This window comes from Vidua chalybeata, chromosome 3, assembly GCF_026979565.1.
Source record: "Vidua chalybeata isolate OUT-0048 chromosome 3, bVidCha1 merged haplotype, whole genome shotgun sequence".
NCBI lineage: Eukaryota > Metazoa > Chordata > Aves > Passeriformes > Viduidae > Vidua > Vidua chalybeata.
Genome location: NC_071532.1, coordinates 60,689,423 through 60,707,917, shown reverse-complemented (window position 1 = coordinate 60,707,917; position 18,495 = coordinate 60,689,423). Strand labels below are relative to the sequence as shown.

At 38.5% G+C, this 18,495-nt stretch overlaps 1 protein-coding gene across 6 annotated transcripts in view; it reads right to left on the bottom strand.

The window, feature by feature from the left end:
- ECHDC1 (ethylmalonyl-CoA decarboxylase 1) overlaps positions 1–18,219 on the bottom strand; it is a 40,786-nt gene extending 22,567 nt beyond the window's left edge. Inside the window, exons 1-5 of one of the 6 annotated variants that reach the window (XM_053937456.1) lie at positions 17,238–17,335; positions 14,849–14,958; positions 10,171–10,392; positions 5,248–5,390; positions 352–404 (exon numbers count right to left, since the gene is read on the bottom strand). In XM_053937456.1, coding sequence (XP_053793431.1) covers positions 352–404; positions 5,248–5,390; positions 10,171–10,390 — 416 coding nt within the window. In that variant the 5' untranslated portion in view covers positions 10,391–10,392; positions 14,849–14,958; positions 17,238–17,335. Of the gene's footprint in view, positions 1–351; positions 405–5,247; positions 5,391–10,170; positions 10,393–14,848; positions 14,959–15,321; positions 15,460–16,895; positions 17,078–17,237; positions 17,355–18,005 lie in introns of those variants that run through there. The other 5 variants (XM_053937454.1, XM_053937453.1, XM_053937459.1 and 2 more) reach the window with 5 other exon arrangements.
- Positions 18,220–18,495: the final 276 nt, after the last annotated feature.

Genomic DNA, 18,495 nt, shown 5'->3' with positions numbered 1-18,495 from the left:
ATTTCCAATGAGTTAGAGAGGTTGAGTTTCAGAAAATCTGAGGGCCTAGATTTCCTTAATTCTGGGTATCTCCTAGCTTTACACATATAAGCCTAGGTTTTTTTGTTTGTTTGTTTTGTTTTGTCTTGGTTTTTTTTCCAATCTCTGGAAAGTGTAATAGTTGCAAAATGTTAAGGTCTAATTTTAATCCATAAATACCTACCTGATTAACATGTGTGAATACAAGGTCTGGGATTCAAAATTACATACATAAAACTACATATTTATCTTTAAATATCTCATTAAAGAGTTAGCCAAAATACATTCTTATACTCATTATTGCTTCATAAATGGGTAAATAAAATATATTACCTCATGAGTCTGGTTAAGGTGTTTTGCATAAACATGCACATATTCATCCCATCCTACAATGAATAGGAAATTAAAAAATGTTATATGATCTTAATGTGAAGCAATTAAACACATAGACAAAGTAAACAGGAGTAAGCATTCTTTATATTTACTTCAGCTGGGTTTTGTCTCTGGTTCATGTTGCCCAAATTCTAGCCCAACCCAACTATGCACAAATAGAAAACCTAGTATAAATCAGGTTAAAAAAAAATCAGAAAGCAACTGACTTATACAAATTTCAGTTAAAATTAAGCCACTGTTAAAGTAATTGCAATACTGAATTTCTATGCTGTGAAATTTTAGTGTTTCCTCTTAATTTCCTCTTCTCACTTCAAGTTGAACACACATAAATCTGAGTTTTTAAATTCTGTACAAAGCCACAGTGTGCTACATACTTTTTACTTTCCAAAATCCATGAAGTTTTAGACAAGATACAATTTACCAATTTAATCTTTTATTGTTTGGGCCAAAAGCATCTCAGCTAAAAAAAAAAAAACCAAAACAACCAAACCAACAAAACAACAAAAAACCCCTACCAAATCACAAAACACCAAAACAAATGAAAAACCAAACCTGAAAGAAGATTGTTCTTATGTCTCTCATCCTTTGTGTTTTACATCTCCTTGCAATCAACAGTAAAAAAGTTACAATTGTTTACTTCTAATCCACTACAAGAACTAAAGGGTTCCAAATAAAATAAGTTCAAAACAAATATTTCTTCCTACAATGTTTAGTTAAAATGTGGAACACCTGGCAGTAGGGCATTACACCCTCTACACGAATTCAAGAGCAACTACATAAACTCACAACAGGCACAGCAACAAAAGGTTATTACACAGAAGGCAACACCTCTAGCTCTAGAAGGCTTAGTCACAAGTTGCTGGGAGCTAAGTAAATATTTTGAGAAAAAATCATTATCTATCTGCCTTCCCTGTTGTTATCCTCTTTCTCAGACATCTAGAATTAATCAGGAACTTGACAAATAACTGGGCTAAATGATCCAGAACCACCATGTTCATATACATACTGAATTGAACAACATGTATTATTTATACCAGATAAAAAATTATGTTTGGACACCGCAGAAATAAAAAACAAGGTAAAAATTTCAGCACATCTTTCAAATAGTAAAGAAAAAAAAGTCCAAACAAACCAAACCAAACATCTCTTTACCAGAATTTTCTAATTTCTAAAACACAATTTTACAGAAGCTGACAATTTAGAGAATCTGCCTGAATTAAAAGCCTCTGACTCATACCTCAGGGAAAGAAAATATATGCAGTAAGTCTTCAGTATGTCTTTGGAATAGAACCTTGAAATAACAGTAGGCCAATTTCAGGTGATTTATTGTCCTTTTAGTAGTGTATTCCCAAGAGCTGCTCTGTCCAAAGCAAACCACCATTATGATGTTTAGGCACAGATCTGTGGCAGATGTGACTGCCATGACAATTGCTACACAAGAATCAGTGTATTTAGTTTTACTACACTAATGGGCTGCTTGAAAATTTTAGCACCTGTTGATTTATAAAAAGGCTTTTAATTATCACTGTACCCATCTCCTACACCCTCTAAGAACAGTAGCAATATTTTCATTCCAAATTAAAGAACATTCAAACCCTTTGTGATAGCTGCCTTAGTAGCTAAGTTCAAAGCCCACACAGACATACAAGGTACCAGTTCTCAGACACAGACTTGCACAATTCCCATATTACAACTGTCAGGATGAAGCTGCACAAAAGCTCTTTAGAAAACATGATTTTTCACTTCATCACAGCAGAATCCTTGCATTCAAACTGGCCTTCTCAACTCATGACAAAATCCAAAGTGGTAATTAAAGATTAATTCCAGAACAGACAAACTTGAAAAATGCATTTATGTCTGAGCAGACAAAAATAAAGTCTTCATTCTCTCAGGTGGTAAAGAGATTACTGTGTATCCTATGGAAAAAAATGCTTGCACAGAAAACACACATTAAAAAAAAAAAAAAAAAAAAAAAAAAGCAATAAACCCTTCAAAACTTCCTGACAAGAAAAATAAGGCTACTATTCAGATAAAATACTCTAAGAGGTATTCGCTGCAGTCTAGTAGAATAATTATATTTGCAGCTCTAATACCGTCCTTGAAATAAGAAGACATCTAACTAGCAGAAAGGGAGGTAAAATGTACTACATATGGAAGAAAAGGATTAATAGCTTGGTGTGGGCCTCGGAGAGGCAGGGAAGAAGAAAGTCACCTTCATAAAGTAGAAAACTGTAATGCTGGCTCTTATTGCTGCAAGAGCTTCGAACCCATTTGCACTACAGATAGAACATAATTTCCATATTATCTCCAACTGCTCCAAAGTCCTCCCTCCACAGCTTATGTTTGGGAACCTATGTCCTAGGGCTTCTAGACAGGGACCAAGGAAAGCTAAATTCTTCTTTGAGCTTCTTCCTCTGAGCTGTTGCTTCAAGAGCTATTCTTGCTTTTTAGCTAGACAACTTTTCAAGTCTCACTCCAGAATGAGGTTCTTACTCTGGGAATAATTTACAAAGCCTTATAAAGACAGAAGGAAAAATATTTTTTATTTAAATTCCACTATTCGTTTACCTTCTGTGATTTGGTTATGTAACGTTAGCACTCAGAAAAGAAAAACAGGCAGGAGACCTAGGTTTGCTTCAGAGTTAGGAACAACTGAACATGGGAGAAGGTGGACAAAAAGGAAAAGAATGAAGCGGAACAGGAGGACAAAGAGCCACTAGAGGGCACGAAAATCCTTCAACATTCTTGGCCATTATTCTGCCGATTCTGCACCACAGGAAAAAACAAACTGTACCGAAAATTATGAAAAATACAGTTCTCCCTCAACCAACCGGTTGGATACAATAAAAGTGTTTTCTGCAATTACTAAAAGCTATGGGCTAAAACAGCCTTGAAAAAAATATAAAGGACAGTTCAGTTGTTTGAGCATGGTGCTAATAATGACAGATTGTGGGTCCAATCAGTTCATTTAAAAGTTGGAGCCAATCATCCCTGTGTGTCCCTTCCAACTCAGAATATTTCAGAATATTCTGTGATACTGTGAAAGACATACCAGTTCAGGCATGAAGCTATTCACCTTTTTTTTTTTTTTTTTTTGCCTTGAAGATGCCTGTGGACAGAAAACTTAACCTGAAACTAGACGAAACACTCTCATCTGCATCAAGTTAGAGAGAAGAGTTCTGTAAGACTGAAGAACAGCAAATGCTATTCCATATTCTAGTAAAGCTTTATTTAATAAAGACTATTAAATCCCACCAAACAGATGCTTTAGGAGCTATTATAAAGAAACTCTCAGTAAAAGATAAATAGCTTGAACGCTCCAAAGGAAATAGAAAAGCAACTATGTTCAACTATTCTTGGAGCGTTTCTGGTGACTCTTAGGCTTTAATTTCAATACTAGCATGAGATCTCGATTATGTGCAGAGAATTCTCAACAAAGTTATAACATATATATTTTTCATTCTGTCCAGTATATCTGTTATCGAACCTAGTCCTTGCAAGAGCCCTTCCTGCCAGTGCAGTGGCTCCAAGTAATTTGTATAAGAATACAGAGAGAATACAAAATGTATGGAAGCAGAAACACTGAGATTTACTGAATGCAGAACTCTGAAGGAAAGCCTAGACTGCAAATAAGAAAAGAACTGACCTTGCTTGGCTTCAGCTCCTTTTCTGTTGGCATAATGCTCAAAGAAGTTAAGAATTGCAGATCAAAATAAAAAAAAATCAATTTAGGAAAAAAATCACATCTACATCTACATTTTTAAAATTACCAGTTCTTATAAAATATCCAGATGAAAATGTCCCCCAAATCCATTTATATCTATAAAGCATGACATTTCTGTACTAAGAAAAGCATCTCCCTTGTGATGTTCCCAAAAGGAAACAAAATATCCTATACCCTTTGAAAACTGAACTGTCCTTTTTATTTTACGAGGCCAGAAATAAAATCTAAGACATTGTGGGGTTTATCATATTTAGTTTCATCAATAGAAAAAAAAAATCATCACTAAAGACAAATATCAGATTAACCAGTTTTTCTGTTGATATTCATACTGGAAGAGCCAATTAAGTGTTTTATTTACATGGTTAAATCCTGAAACTTGCAGTGGCCACAAAAAAGCAGCAGCACTGGCACATACCACATCTGCAAACCAGGTCTAAGAGCAGCGCAGGAAGACCCTCTTCCCCGGCAGCTGGCAAAGCCCTATTTCACACATTGCCAAGTCCACATACTAATCCATGGAAAGAACTGTAGCACATGTGAAAGTTGTCCAACTGGGTGGCATGAGCAAAAAATTGCCATCAAACCACAACCTCTTCAACTTCATAGAGACACACAAGACTCACATGACTCAAGTACAGCACAAGAATTGCATCTGTTCTTTGATTTCATGCAAGTCCAAGCACAGTTTTGATAAAATAGAAACCTTTCTGTAGTGACACTGTAATAGCAGCTATTCTACTTAAATTTCTTTTTTTTTTACTTTAGAATATGAGAAATTATTACTTTTATCTGTTTCTAAAGGTCAAACTATGGAAGCACAGTTTATCTGATGTGTAAATTCACCATATACTGCTGTGAGCAACTGAAATGACATTTTTAAAAGAAAGGGCTAAAAAGAACATATAGTGTAGGAATTTAAGAGTTATGAATCATTTAGAATAACAGTTAAACCATGGCTTGAAGGGGATGACAGCATTTTTTTTTGACCATTAAAGCTCCATTCTGTGACTTGTATGTCAAATTGCAGTAGAAGTGTAGTGCAACACCTCTGCCTAAAAGGAATCTCAAAAAATTAATTTTTCTCCAAAACCTTAACGTGTATTAATACTTGCCTGGGAATTGGATATTTCTTTGACAACATTCAAATCAGATCCTGAGCAAAAAGTGTTTCCTGCACCATGGATTATAAGACCTTTGCCATCCTTCCAGTTTTCCAGTTCGGTTACCCTCTCCTGGAGTTCTACCATCATAGTACCTGCCACAAGAGGGGAGAAACAAAATTTTTAACAGGAAATTATTATCATCATCATGTTTTTTGTTACATTTTCCACCAGCAAAACCAAGTTACAGTTAATAAGTGATGGGCTTAAAATCACAAGGGAAAATACCATCTTAAATCCTGCACATAATCACTGACATGCATTTATTCTCCAAGGATGCACTTCCCAAAATTGTGAACGATATTTGTTTTACACTCAAGAAAGACCCAAAACAAAACAAACAAACAAACAAAAACCCTCTGTCTGATTTATTTCTGCTTGTAATTGCATACATTCAGGACAGATGAATTTATATGTATCCATCCATATCTGCCCAACTAGTCATTTTGAAGTTACTGACATTCCTCCCTGCCCAAACAATTGGCAGACAGTCAACATTAACAAAGGTTTCTTTCTAAAAAGACTCTTTATAAAGCACATCATCATACAGTACTAGCTTTTTATTTCTTGTTTAAACATCCAATTCATCATAATACATCATAAACATCATATTTGCTTAATTACCCCTCCTGACATGGAACTCTACAAACTCCTGTTTCTAGAGCTCATCCTAGACAGCAGCATCTTCCACAGCAATGGAATGTACTTGCATTAATTTAAAGCTCTTCCTTTCTGAATGCCTATGACTCTGTCCAGTTATATACTTAAGAGAAAACATTTACAGAAACTAATTTCAGAAAGCAATATACATACAGGTGGATGACATTCTCAGCTTTACACTTCTTTGACAAGAATTAAGACGGACATGCCTACATTCTTCAGATAGAAATGTGTCTTCGATTAATACTCTCAAGGACTCTCTCCTCTGCCAACAGTGCTGTTTTTCTAACTCTATGCCTGCATGCACAGCACTCATCCTCTTCTGAAATCTCCCATTAGCAGCTAGTCCATGGGACATTTATGTTTTCTTTCTTATGTTTTTTTTTCTTATTTTCATAGTTCATTATGAAATAAGCTTCACTGTCCCACATCAAGAGTGAACAGTCAGTCAAGTATTTTTCCCTTAGGCTTGGTCTCAGCCACTGCAATAACACAGTTTGACAATGTTTCTGAGGTAGTCAATAATTAAGTGGACACTACATATTATATACCAGAATAGCATTGAGTTGGGGTATTTTTTACCCACTGTCAAGTCCATACTATGATCCTCTAAAAAATCCTAGCAGTTTTGTCAGTTGCTTTCCCTTCTAGATTTATAATTTGGTCATGCTTTTTCTATGTGGCAGATTACATTTGTTTTCACTGAATTTCACCATGTTGATCTTAAGTTCTTTGCAGCAGCTAATCAAGATCACTGAATGCCTCTCCTCTACTCCAAAAAATAATCTTGCAAGCTCTCCTAATATGGGGTCATCTGACCATTTCAGCAGTTCACCTTCTGTTTCATCATCCAAGCCAAGAATGAAAATACTGAGCAGAACTAGACCTAGATGAGATTTTTGTGGGTCTTCACTTGAAATGCTTTTCCAGCCTGATGGCACACTCAACAACTTTTCTGCAAATGCTGCTGTTCAAAGTGGTGTGCATTAACCCTGTGGATTTCACTTACTGCATATTTTCCTTCTTAAGTCTTCTTAACAAAAAGGTATTTGGGCTGGCATCCAAGCTTTGCTAGAGTCAAATACAGCAGAACCCTGTTTGTGGTTCTTTTAATAGGCAAAGCAGTGAGGTATTGAAGAGTCTTTCCACAGAGTATTCCAAGAAAAAAGTCGAGTTAACTGAAAAAATGCAGGATCCATAGAGCCTGTTACATGCAATAGCAGGGGACAAGAGACACTGGCCAGAGCCTGTTCTACGTTCCTGTGAGAGGCTCTTTTCCATTCCTGACAACAGTGAACTATTATTTTACCAACAGATATATTTCCTGATGTTTGATATAATGAAGAAGGCACAACACTAAAGCAAATCCTCATTCTGCCAATCTTAGTCTTTCAGTATTTGATACCATGAAGTTCATGCTCTTTACAGAATTAATAATAAATAATTTGTTTGCATTTCAACTATAATCTGAGAACAAATGTTTTCAAGTAAATTGTAGAAAATAAAAACTATCATCCTTATTTTCTAATTCCTACAGCCTAGCTTTCTTCTCTTTTAAACTACATTCAAGTTTAGTTCAGTGAGAGCTTGGGTCGCTGAAATTGGTTCTACCAGGCTTAAGCTGACATTATTAGCATTTGTTTCCAGAGAGACCATTTCAAACAGGTGGCTATTAGATTCCAATTAAGAAGAGAAAAAAGGCATAACAATCTCCATACCGCCCATTAGCAATTTGCCAACAATTTTGTTCTGATTTTGATTTCAGGAGTTGCTCAAGCTTAGAATAAACACAATTCCTTTGAGATAAAAAACTGCTGTGTAAAGTAAATGGCTGGAAAACAGAATTTCCCTCAACAGTTTAATAATGTTTTGCAGCTTTCTAGAGGGAGCATGCATGGATATATAAATTCACATCTGCCACTATTCAGAAGCTCTGAGACACAGAATCAACAGAATTTGATGGGGAAGTAGCTGTATCTACAGGCTCTGGCTGATGAAGTCAGCCAGGTTCTGCTGAGGCAATTCAGGGGTAGCACACCCCATCCTGCCCCTTGAAGAGCATTATTTGATACACAACTGAAGGCAAAGGATTAAGTTCCTGGCAGTTTCTCAACAACTACATTTTACAAATAATAATGTTAAAAATGAAATTAAGATCAGTATAAATTAAGATGCCATACCATTCACTGCAGCAGCAAAAGGACCAGTCTGATTTTGCTTCTACTCTCCCTCCCAAGAAAACAAAAGTCTCTAGCACAGGTGTACAGAACAAAGAAGCAGCATCTCTTGAATTAACAGTAAGATTTTTCAGAACAATTTTTTGTAGCTATTGCCTAGCAAAATGGAGTACAGCTCTCTACAGGGCTCTACACACTGCTTTAAAATAGAACTGCCTGATCCCATGGCTCATTTGTTATATGCTAATGAGGATCCACAGCAAAGACAGAGCTATTAATTTCCTCAGTGGTTTTTGTAGCTCTTCTTTGCTACTAGAGCATCTAATTGACATACACTAATAAGTTATTCTCACAGCAGTCCTGTAAGGAGAGAAGAAATTATTTTACAGACAACTAACTGAGCCAGAGAGAAAATATCTGCTAATTTTGAGTGCTCAACTCCAGATGTGGGATATGATTTCAGCCCATTAACATTACACAGAACATTGTATAGGCAAAGAACAGCTATCAGTTGCCTAAATGGCAGCTGCACCTGCTCAGCATGGCTACCAATCACTTCTGAGCCCCTTCTGCCGAGCACATAGAAAACAGAGAACATATTAGCCAGTTTCTATGAAAGTTTGGTTTAAGCAATTTGACTTTTTTACTCCTCATCTTCAAAGAGCAGAAAAACCCAGTCTGCTCTCTCCTTTTGCTGTTACAGCTAATTTCTCTTGCCCCTTTCAACTTCCACAACAAATAAGCTAAAAGCACACAGTCTACAGGGTGTACATTACACAGTTTTGTTTTGAGTCAAAAATAGAAACCAATCTGTAGAAAAAGGAGAAACAACCATATAATTATGATTGTATAACAGCATGTATGTTGACAGGGAGGCATGCAGAAGGATAATTCCTATGCTAACATTTTTTTAGCTACAACTTCTTAAGTTAGGTAATGATTTTATACATGAGTTTTTTAAGTGAAACAAAAGATAATGCAGAACCATCTAGGTGCATTACCACCAATTCTGCTGCTCTCTTAGGTTCCTTTCAGCTAACAATCACTAGTGGAAAGACTAGATTGACATTCTGCATGTAAAGGGCACACTTTGCTAGTATGTTGCAAAATGTTTGCTCACAGCAAAGGAACAGTGAGAACTGGGCAGGAAGACAGAACAGCAACAAAGAAATTAGCAAGATGACACAAATGCATCCACATGAAAATATTAAAAGATAAAAACATTCTTACAGTAAAGGCTTATACACAGCTCCAGCTCAAGCAGATTCACACCCTGGATGTGTGCCACTCACATCTGAAGAGAGGGGCATAAATTGGAATTAAACTAGACAATTAAGAAGAAACAGCAAACAGCTCGGAGAACAAAACCCTCTCAATAATACAAGATTAATAAAATAGGGCATTTGGTTTTGATAGCTAAGTATTCTCCAGTGTAAAAGCATATTAAATAGATCACTGACCTGCAACAGCTGAGAATACCCAGCTCATCTGATCTTTAATTAACCAGTCACTGATATTTAAGACATAAGGCAAATGAAGAACAAATGGAAACCAATTTGGGTATGTGGAAAAGACCAAACTACAGTTTAATGTACAGGGAAGGCTTTAGGTAAAGAACCAAGCAGAAAACTCAGTCTTTCTTTCTACATCACCTATAAAAGGGAGGTGGCATCGTTTCACGCCCACAAAAATGCCTACCATATTTTCAGAGCAGTGATGACAAAATGAGAGGAGATGCCAGAAAGAGCTCAGTGGCAGAATTGTGCTAACACTTAAACAACACAGAGAGAAGCACCTTCTGCAAGACAGTCCTTGTGTCATTGAGAATTTCTTAGATTCTTCTGACATTTATAGCAAAGTTACTACACAAAACACTGGACACATTTACTGCACATCTGAATAAAACTTACACATTTATTCTTTTAACTAAGGTGTGATAAAGCAAAGTGTTTCACTTTCTTTAGGCAAAATGTCAAAACAGGGAACTGAACAAAAGACAGACCAAAACCAACCAGCAATCCCATCAACTAATTAATACCTGTAAAGGCATTCATTAGCTTTGGGTTATTCAAAGTAAGTATTGCAATGCCATTGTCTTCTTTGGAAAAGATGATGGATCCACCAGAAAACTGCTGAAGTTTCTTCTTTATCAATTCTTCCTCATAACCATCAGCACCATTATACAGTGACAACCTTCTTTGTTGTAGTATTCTTTCCATTGTAATCTGAAGAAAGTTCTTCCACAGAGCAAGGGCCATTTCTGGAAATACATAGAGTGAGGGGAAAAAAAATTAGGAAATTTCCTTCGAAATCCACTTCAGTCCTCTGAGAAAGAGGGAAGTATGACAGCAGAAACTAATATAAAGGTGATACAATCATAACAGTTAACAGAAACCACTGCAAACTATATTTGCAAAATTCTTGGTTTGAATCAATCTCCACAAAGTTAAGAGAAGGAGTTTTATGGAGTGATTTTAGTAGTTAAGCCAGGTATTAGCACCTTTTAAAATACTTCCTTGTAAAATTTGCCAAAAAAGTTATTGTGTGCAGAAAACAAAAGAGGCTCAAAAACTATGGACTAAAAACTAAGACTCTTATGTACTCCACTAGACCAATTTACTTTGTATTATTCTTCCAAACCCTCCCTCACCCTTCCCTCTAAAAATATACCTAAAATGGAGGAAAGATCCTATCAAATCCCACAACTTTCAAGATCTGGATGTCCTGCTTTTCTGTAGCAAGTATTACAGCAAAACATTCCCCAGAGAAATACTTGAGGAACTTAAAAATTAAGAACTGAAGATCATTCTTATATCGAAATCTGTTCCCTATCACCTTATTCCATTAACACAGTTGTCATACCCCATCTTAAAACGAATTAGTCAGCCTAGCCTTTGATTGCTATGTGCTTTTCCCAGTCATCCCATAGCACTTTGAGTTAATTTCATTTGGGCCCAGAATCTGTGCAGTGCTCCAAAGGATGAGAAGTGTGCAACAGTATTATGCATTGAGTGCCATACTTGCCTTTTATAAAGGTAATAATACTTGTAAAGTATTTCTGTGTACCAGTATACCCATGGCTTATTCCTCTGCTATTTCCACTCTACAGTGTATGACTGTAGATCAGGAAACAACAAGAAAGTAATTAACATATATCACACTTGATCTGCATCTCTGCCTTAATTTATTTACTCTGGAAATGGGTCTACTGTAGAAAGCAGTTTACAAGTGACTTGAAAGAAACTGAGTAAAGCCTGAACTGAAAACAGCTGATCTGGAAATAAAGTCATCTCAGAAAACAATCAGAATGAGAATCAAAAGAACCCCCACAGGACATGTGAAAAAAACCTCTTGCTATTTTGCAATTTGACAGAGTAATCCTACCTTTGCCCCAACCTAATTTTTAATGGGCTTGGCCATTAAAGACATTCAGAAGACATGGTAGATGCTCATTTTTTTGTAGATGCTAATTTTTTTTTTCTGAATCATAATTGGCAGAAACAAGATACTTTCAAAATTGGCAAGCAGTTGTTGGAAAGTTTTTCTAAGGTGAACTCAGAACACAAACACATTCACTGAGACAGAATTTGGTGACAGCTATATTGTATGCTCTGTTCAGGGTATCTTACAGACTGAACATTTTTTAAAACCTTTATTATTTACACATGATCAATTAAATGCACATTAAAAACCACACACAATTAGCTCCTAATGAAACAAGTGAACAGCCCTGTCAAGTAAACACTTATCTTGTCACTGGCTGTACCATTCTACACTAAACTTGAAAGTGCTTCTGTTGGTGCAGGTATAGTTCTCATTCAAAGGGAGGAGGAGTTTGCAGAGCAACCACGCTATGGGATGTGAAGGTACATGCACCAATACCAGGCAACTGTGAAGAGCCATCTATGCAAGTAGATTCATACCTGTCCTGCCAAACTTCACCCACCAATACAACAGGATCTCACAAGCTCAACACAAAGAAACTAGTAAGACCTACACAAATCTATGCATTTTAAAATCATATGCACAAGAAAACGTAAAGGGATGATTTTTTAATATCTGTTGGCAAACAAGGCTTTAATCCGCCATGATGAACTTTTCCAAAATATAAACTAATAAAAATAATTAAAAATCTTAATCAAGTTTAAAATCTAATTGATTACGAGATTCATTACTTCATAAAAAATGTTCCCTGACTGCTGCTGCACCCAAACACTCTCCATCTATGCACATTCTAACAGTCTGCAACACTTCAACTACCACCTTTCAGAGCTTTTAAAATTTTATTTAAAGAGTGAAAATGGGTTTCTAAAGCTCATTTCTCCTAATTGATTCTTTTTATATTCAGTCTCTCAAGAGAGAGACAGGCTTCCCTTTTCTCTAAAACCTCAGTAGTAATTCCTCAGCATATATTAAAGCAATAAAACTTTCCATCCAGCTGCTAGCTTTTGCTCAGGAGAGAACAAACATGAAATACATGGACAGTGCAGCCCTTCCTTGTAAAGTGTACCTTGAACAACCAGCTCCCAATTTTTAATGAATACAAAGTGTCCCCTGTTCTCATATTAAAACAGACTAGCTGAATTCTCTAGGAAGCCCCAGTGACTGGTTTGAAAGCAAAGAGGAGGGGGCAAAAAGGCTGTTCTGCTAACTTAACCACTTGCTGACTTAAACTTTTTTCAGTACTTTTATACACTACTGAATTTCTCATGACAAGAAATATACTGAGCAAAACAGACTTAAGATATGGAAATTTTATTCCAGTGAAAAGAGAGTCTGTCATTTTCAACTGCGTGGTTATGTGCATTAACAGCTCTTTAATATTATCACTATGGTAATAAAGAACAGCAGCAAGTGCAGGATTAGAAAACAAATTGGACACCACTGCCTGCTGATCATGACTCATGATTAATGACTCATGCAAGGTATAATTTTTGAATTATTTTCTTTACAAGCATCTCCTGCAGTACCGGTCAGTGCCCAATACTATTTTTTCATAAAAATAAGATTATTTTAACAGTTCAGTCTGAGTTGACCACTCAAGAAAAGTACGATAGGAAGAGCTAGAGCTCTCTCAGTCTAAAGGGATTTCTGCTGATATCTGGCAAACAACATCCAGAATTTCAATCAGTACAGAGCACTCACAATTCACTGCATGACTGAGATTGATTATTTCTGTATTTTGCATAAAAACAGTGAAAGAAAGATGCTGCAGTAATACTTACGATGTTGTAGGACCAGCCAAGAGATATTTATTAACACTAAAATTTTCAGATTTTCAGTTTAGCATAATCACATCTATTTATACATACTTCCAGAAATGGAGTCTTAGTCTAATTTTAAATAGGCAGCATTCTATACCCATTAGCCTCTGTAGCAAAGGGAGTTTATGCACAGTTCCTACAATGAAGAAAACCCCAACCTGACAGTACAGGAATAACAGTAGCCAATTAGCATCTTTCACAATTTTTAAGTGCTACAGCTTTATATACCACTGGTGACAACCAAGAGAGAAGCCAACAGTGTAAGCACCAATAGTTGCCCATTCCACAGTTATTGTACCTCTTACATAAAACAACAGTTTAAATCCCATTTGATTATCAAGTGATTTTGTAACACTCTTGCCTGTGGGGTAGCAGACTGTGGGTTAATATAAACACATACAAAGGACTGACACACATTATGCATGAGCAGCACATGTATCTACATGCAGGCATTCACAATTTATGTATTTTTGTGCATGCAGATTATCAGAGGCCTTCTGACAGCCTCTGGTAACTGTCTAGGTAAAATTCACTCTTTACAATGTAAATAAAACATATTAATAATAGGGATAACACCAACATCAATGCTCCCTGAGTAGATTTTTTTGGAAATTATTAAGTCTTGAACAAGGGTATTTGCCCTTGCCATTACCACTACTCTGTTGCAACCCAAATGTCTCGTAACACATGATGTATCAAACAACAACCTCCAGCAATGCTGCCAGTTGCAATTGTCACTGAACATTAAGATACCTGGCCAAAGTAAGAGGTAAGGGCTGTGGGTAGCAACTTTCTAGAAGAAAGGGTAGAAGACAAACCAGAGAACTGAATCTTAGGAGCTGTATGATCAAACAAGAAGCACTGCACTACACAGCAAGTTAAATCAGCAAGTTAAAATACATGAGCAAGAAAAATTCCAGTTCAAAAATGGTGCCTGAATTATTGGCACAAGTCAGGGAAAAAGAAAATGAGTAAAAAAAAGATGCAGGGATGTGTTTTCAATACATCAGAGAAATAAGCATGCCCTTTCATCTGGGGCAGGATGTGACAGGTGTGATGTGCAGATATAGATACTGGAAAAAAACCCCATCAAATGAATTTCTGGGTTTGGATGAAGGTATACTGAGATGAAACACAACAGAAATAAAGGGATTCAACAGACAAAATACATAAAATCAGTCTCAGGGAGGAGAAAAAATTCAAATTGATTAAATAAAAAACAACTAGAAAGGCACTTTTGTGACACTACCAAAGGTATCAAGGGCACTTGGTCAAGAAGAACAAGAAAACCTGACTTGATGAAGACCTTTGGCAGCTGCAATTTCAGCCACAAGCACAGAAGTGCAAAGACAGGGAAGAAGGGTTAGAAGATGTGAACTGAGGATGATGATGAGATGACTCACAATTCAACCCTGTGTGGGTGGCTTACCAGTCACTTTAAAAGGCATTTACCTGTACTAGAGAGCAGTGACCATGACTGGCAGATGCTTCACCAGGTTCCTGTAGTGGCCAATCAATGGAAAGCAAGTGGTGGCCCAGTACTGAGGCTGGCACAACTGATCCTATAGCACGTAAGCAGATAAAAAGGCAAGTGATGGAGAAACAAAGCATGAAAATAGCCCATTTGTAGGAAAAAAAAAAAAAAGTAGGTTGAAAATGAGTGAAAATAACAACTGACTGTAACCCTGGGCAGTGGGCTGGTGGGTTATTATAGGGAATAAGGAAAGAAAATAAATTATGGTGTAGGACAAAGAAAAGAGATTCAAAACCAAAAGGAGGCCAGCTTGGTCTCACAGTGAAGAGTCACTAGACCCTGCCTTCAGACACAAGAAAGGTGTAGCAGGGAGGACTCAAACGCAAGATTCCTCTGTTGCCAGTTGCTTGTCACCACCCCTCACCTCAAGGTTACAGAGCCCTCCACCTACCTCATCCACTTATCCATCTCTCTACTTTCCTTCCATGATGCGTGGGTTAGGTTAACTTAAACACCTTGCCCAACAGGTTCTCCCACTCTAATATTACCAGATGAAGCAAGTTGAGGGCAATCACTTTCCCAGCTGGCTTTCTCACTGCTGAAAGCAAGCAGATCATAAGCATGCTAAGGGATCAACAGCAGAAAACCCACTGACAAAACATAATTTGCAAATACAGAAACTAAACAAAGCTGGGGAGCTGAGGAGATTCTGCCTCCCCAACTAGAGGACTGATCCCTCATGCCTTTCTCAAAATGTCATGGCTCTCAAACTTGCTGAGCCCTGCTCAAATTTTTAGCACATTGTCTCTGGTACCTGCACTGTAGACAAATTAGATGGGATCAACAGTCCCTCCAGTTTAGCAAGTTACTTTAAAAGCCTTTTGACTCTTCTCAAAATGGGCTTTAAAAGTAGCCGGCATTTTAAAGGACAATTTTTTAGCCTCTGTATTACCGTTGAGAGAGCAAAAGATTTGGGCCTCCTACTTTCAAGATGTCAGCATTAGAAACAAAGTTTATCCATCCAGAAGCTAAGAGAACAAGAAGTGAGAACATGTCCAAATTAACTAACTGAAATAGCACCAAATAATGTACATAGGAAATAAAAATTAACTGGGGGAAGAAAAACCTTTTAACACTGTAAGTAGGAAAAAAAAAACCTTGTCTGTAGCTTCAGTTTTAAGCTGGCTGACCATTTACACCTCATTTCTGCTTTTATCTTTCTTTTTTTCTTGTTATTTTCATTGTTTCTGGGCAGCCCAATTCTGGGCATAGCAAGCTATGGCTTTCCAAATTATGTGTTCTTTGTTTAGTTTTGGATTTTTTAATGATCCCTGTAGGCTAGAGTTTAGATGTGAATTGTCCTTCTATCCCTAAACAATTACATTCTCTCTTAATCACATTTTAATTATTTTGAAGAATAGTAAACAAATGACAAAGAAACATACTGAAGTCCACAGAAAAATAATGGCATTTAATGATGCAAAACAACTGACAAAGGAAGCCTTTCCATAAACACAGATGACACTACCTAAAAACATTTGACTTTGGTCCCATGGTGAGTAAAAGATTTTGAGTTTCACACCAGAGGGCAAGAATCTGTTATTTTCTTCAAAAAGCACTTGGGCCCTTTATTTTTTAATGCTTTGATCCTCACAGGTTCTCTTCACACCTGTCATCAAAGGAGCTTTTATAACAGTGGCAGAAAACTCTTTTAAGTTCACTGCCCACTAGGTATGTTTTAGAGACCATTAAGAGCAGATGCACAACTTCACAGGAATGGAAACAACCACAACCAACCCACCATTTGCCTTTCAGTCACCAAACCCTGAACCATGAACACATGAATTCAGTTCTAGCTGTAACCGCAAATACTGATGCTGTCCCAATGGTTGCCTTGAAAAGTGTAACTTTTGTACTCAAGAAGTATTCTGAATTCCACTTAATTCACTGTTCTTTACTATTCTCCCCTTACCACCACTACCCATAAGTGCTCCTGTCGACAGCAACACCAAAAAAACCATATACCGAGGTCTGAACCAGCCACGCAGCCACGACTCTCCTGTCCCCCTGTAACAGCACTGGGAACTAGCAGCACCACACCAGGACTGCCCGTCACCTCCTGCTTCCTTGGCTCCACACACTGAATTCCGGGAAGCAATGGCAACCTCCCTGCACGGTCTGACCTGGGGAAGCTTTTCTGACACTTTTTTTTTTTTTTTTTTTTTTTTTTTTTTACAGAATGATTTATGTTAAATCAACCGTCAAGGCAGGGCTCAGTGCCGAGCAGGGCCGAAGTGGGCGGTGACGGGCTGTTCCCAAAGCGAGACCCGAGGTGTCAGGGCTAAGCACAAGCACCGACGAAGCCACCTTGCCTCTGCCGCAGGCGCTCCGAGGCCTTGCGAGCACCGGGACGCCCCGAGCCTGCCCCACGCCCGGACGCTGCCGGGGCCCCGCGCCGCCTCGGCAGCCCCGTTCCCCGGCAGAGGCCCCTTTCCTCCCCCAGGGCCGCGGGCGGTCACTGACCTGGCCCCGGGCGGAGCAGCGCAGGCGGGCGGTGCTACGGAGAAAGGGCCCCGCCGGGAACCGCTGCCGCGGCCTCCGGGCCGGGCCCGCAGCCGCCGGCCCGCGCCCCGGGAGCGGCGGTGTCGGGGCAGCCCCGCGCCGAGCAAAGGGCACCAAAAGCCTGTTGAGCCCCCGAGAGCTGGGGGCTGACTTGGGGCCAGCAGGAGAGGTCTTCATACCACATCCGTACAGGCGTGACCCCAAGCAGCGAGAACTCTGCCTGAATCTAAGCAATTTTGAAGCAGACCATACATGTCAGCTCCAAGGTTGCTAAATACTACATGAGCAGGTCGTCATTATTGTTGTTTTCTGCACCGGTCGCCCCCATCCCTGAAAACCAAGCCCCGTGTTTCTGTCCAGGTCAGGGTAATTAAAGATCCTCCTTTCTCCGCTGGCTTCCGACAAGGTCTCAGGTTAGGATACGGATGCTGCCGGGAGCATCCAGCCTGGAGCGGCGGGGCCCCCACTTGCTGTGCCTGGGGCTGCGCAGCAGGCAGGAGAGATGTTAGCTCCCTGTCCACGTCGCCACAAGGAGAGACTTGGGCTCCCCATTTGCACATCCATCTGTTTTACCTGTCAGCCTAAGTGGGAGCTCTTTCCAGCTGTCCTGTTCCTGGCCGCTGTGCCTCTCCGGCTCCAGGTGCCGCTCACCTGTACCCAGCTCTGGCAGCTGGGCCAAAGTGCTGAGCAAGCCGCAAACTACCCTGGCATCAAACTGTAATTGTGTAAACTTGAGGCTGGCATAAAATGGCACTGTCACACACGGCCGTGCCATCGGTTTCGCCAGCAGCCAGATCAAGGGAAATAAATGGTTTCAATGAAGATTACTTGGTGTTTTGCATATTCTAAACATTATGCAAATATGACCCAATCTTTCCGTGTCCTTGTTGAGACATATATGTAAGATTACTCAATTTTAAGTATTTGTAGCATGGCTGAAATATGTATCTGGAAATACATCTTCTCCATCTTTATTAAAGCTGTTTTTCAACCCAACTGGCAATACAAATGTTCCAAAATTGGCCTAGTTCATTAAAAAATATGATTGAATATGTAGGGGGTT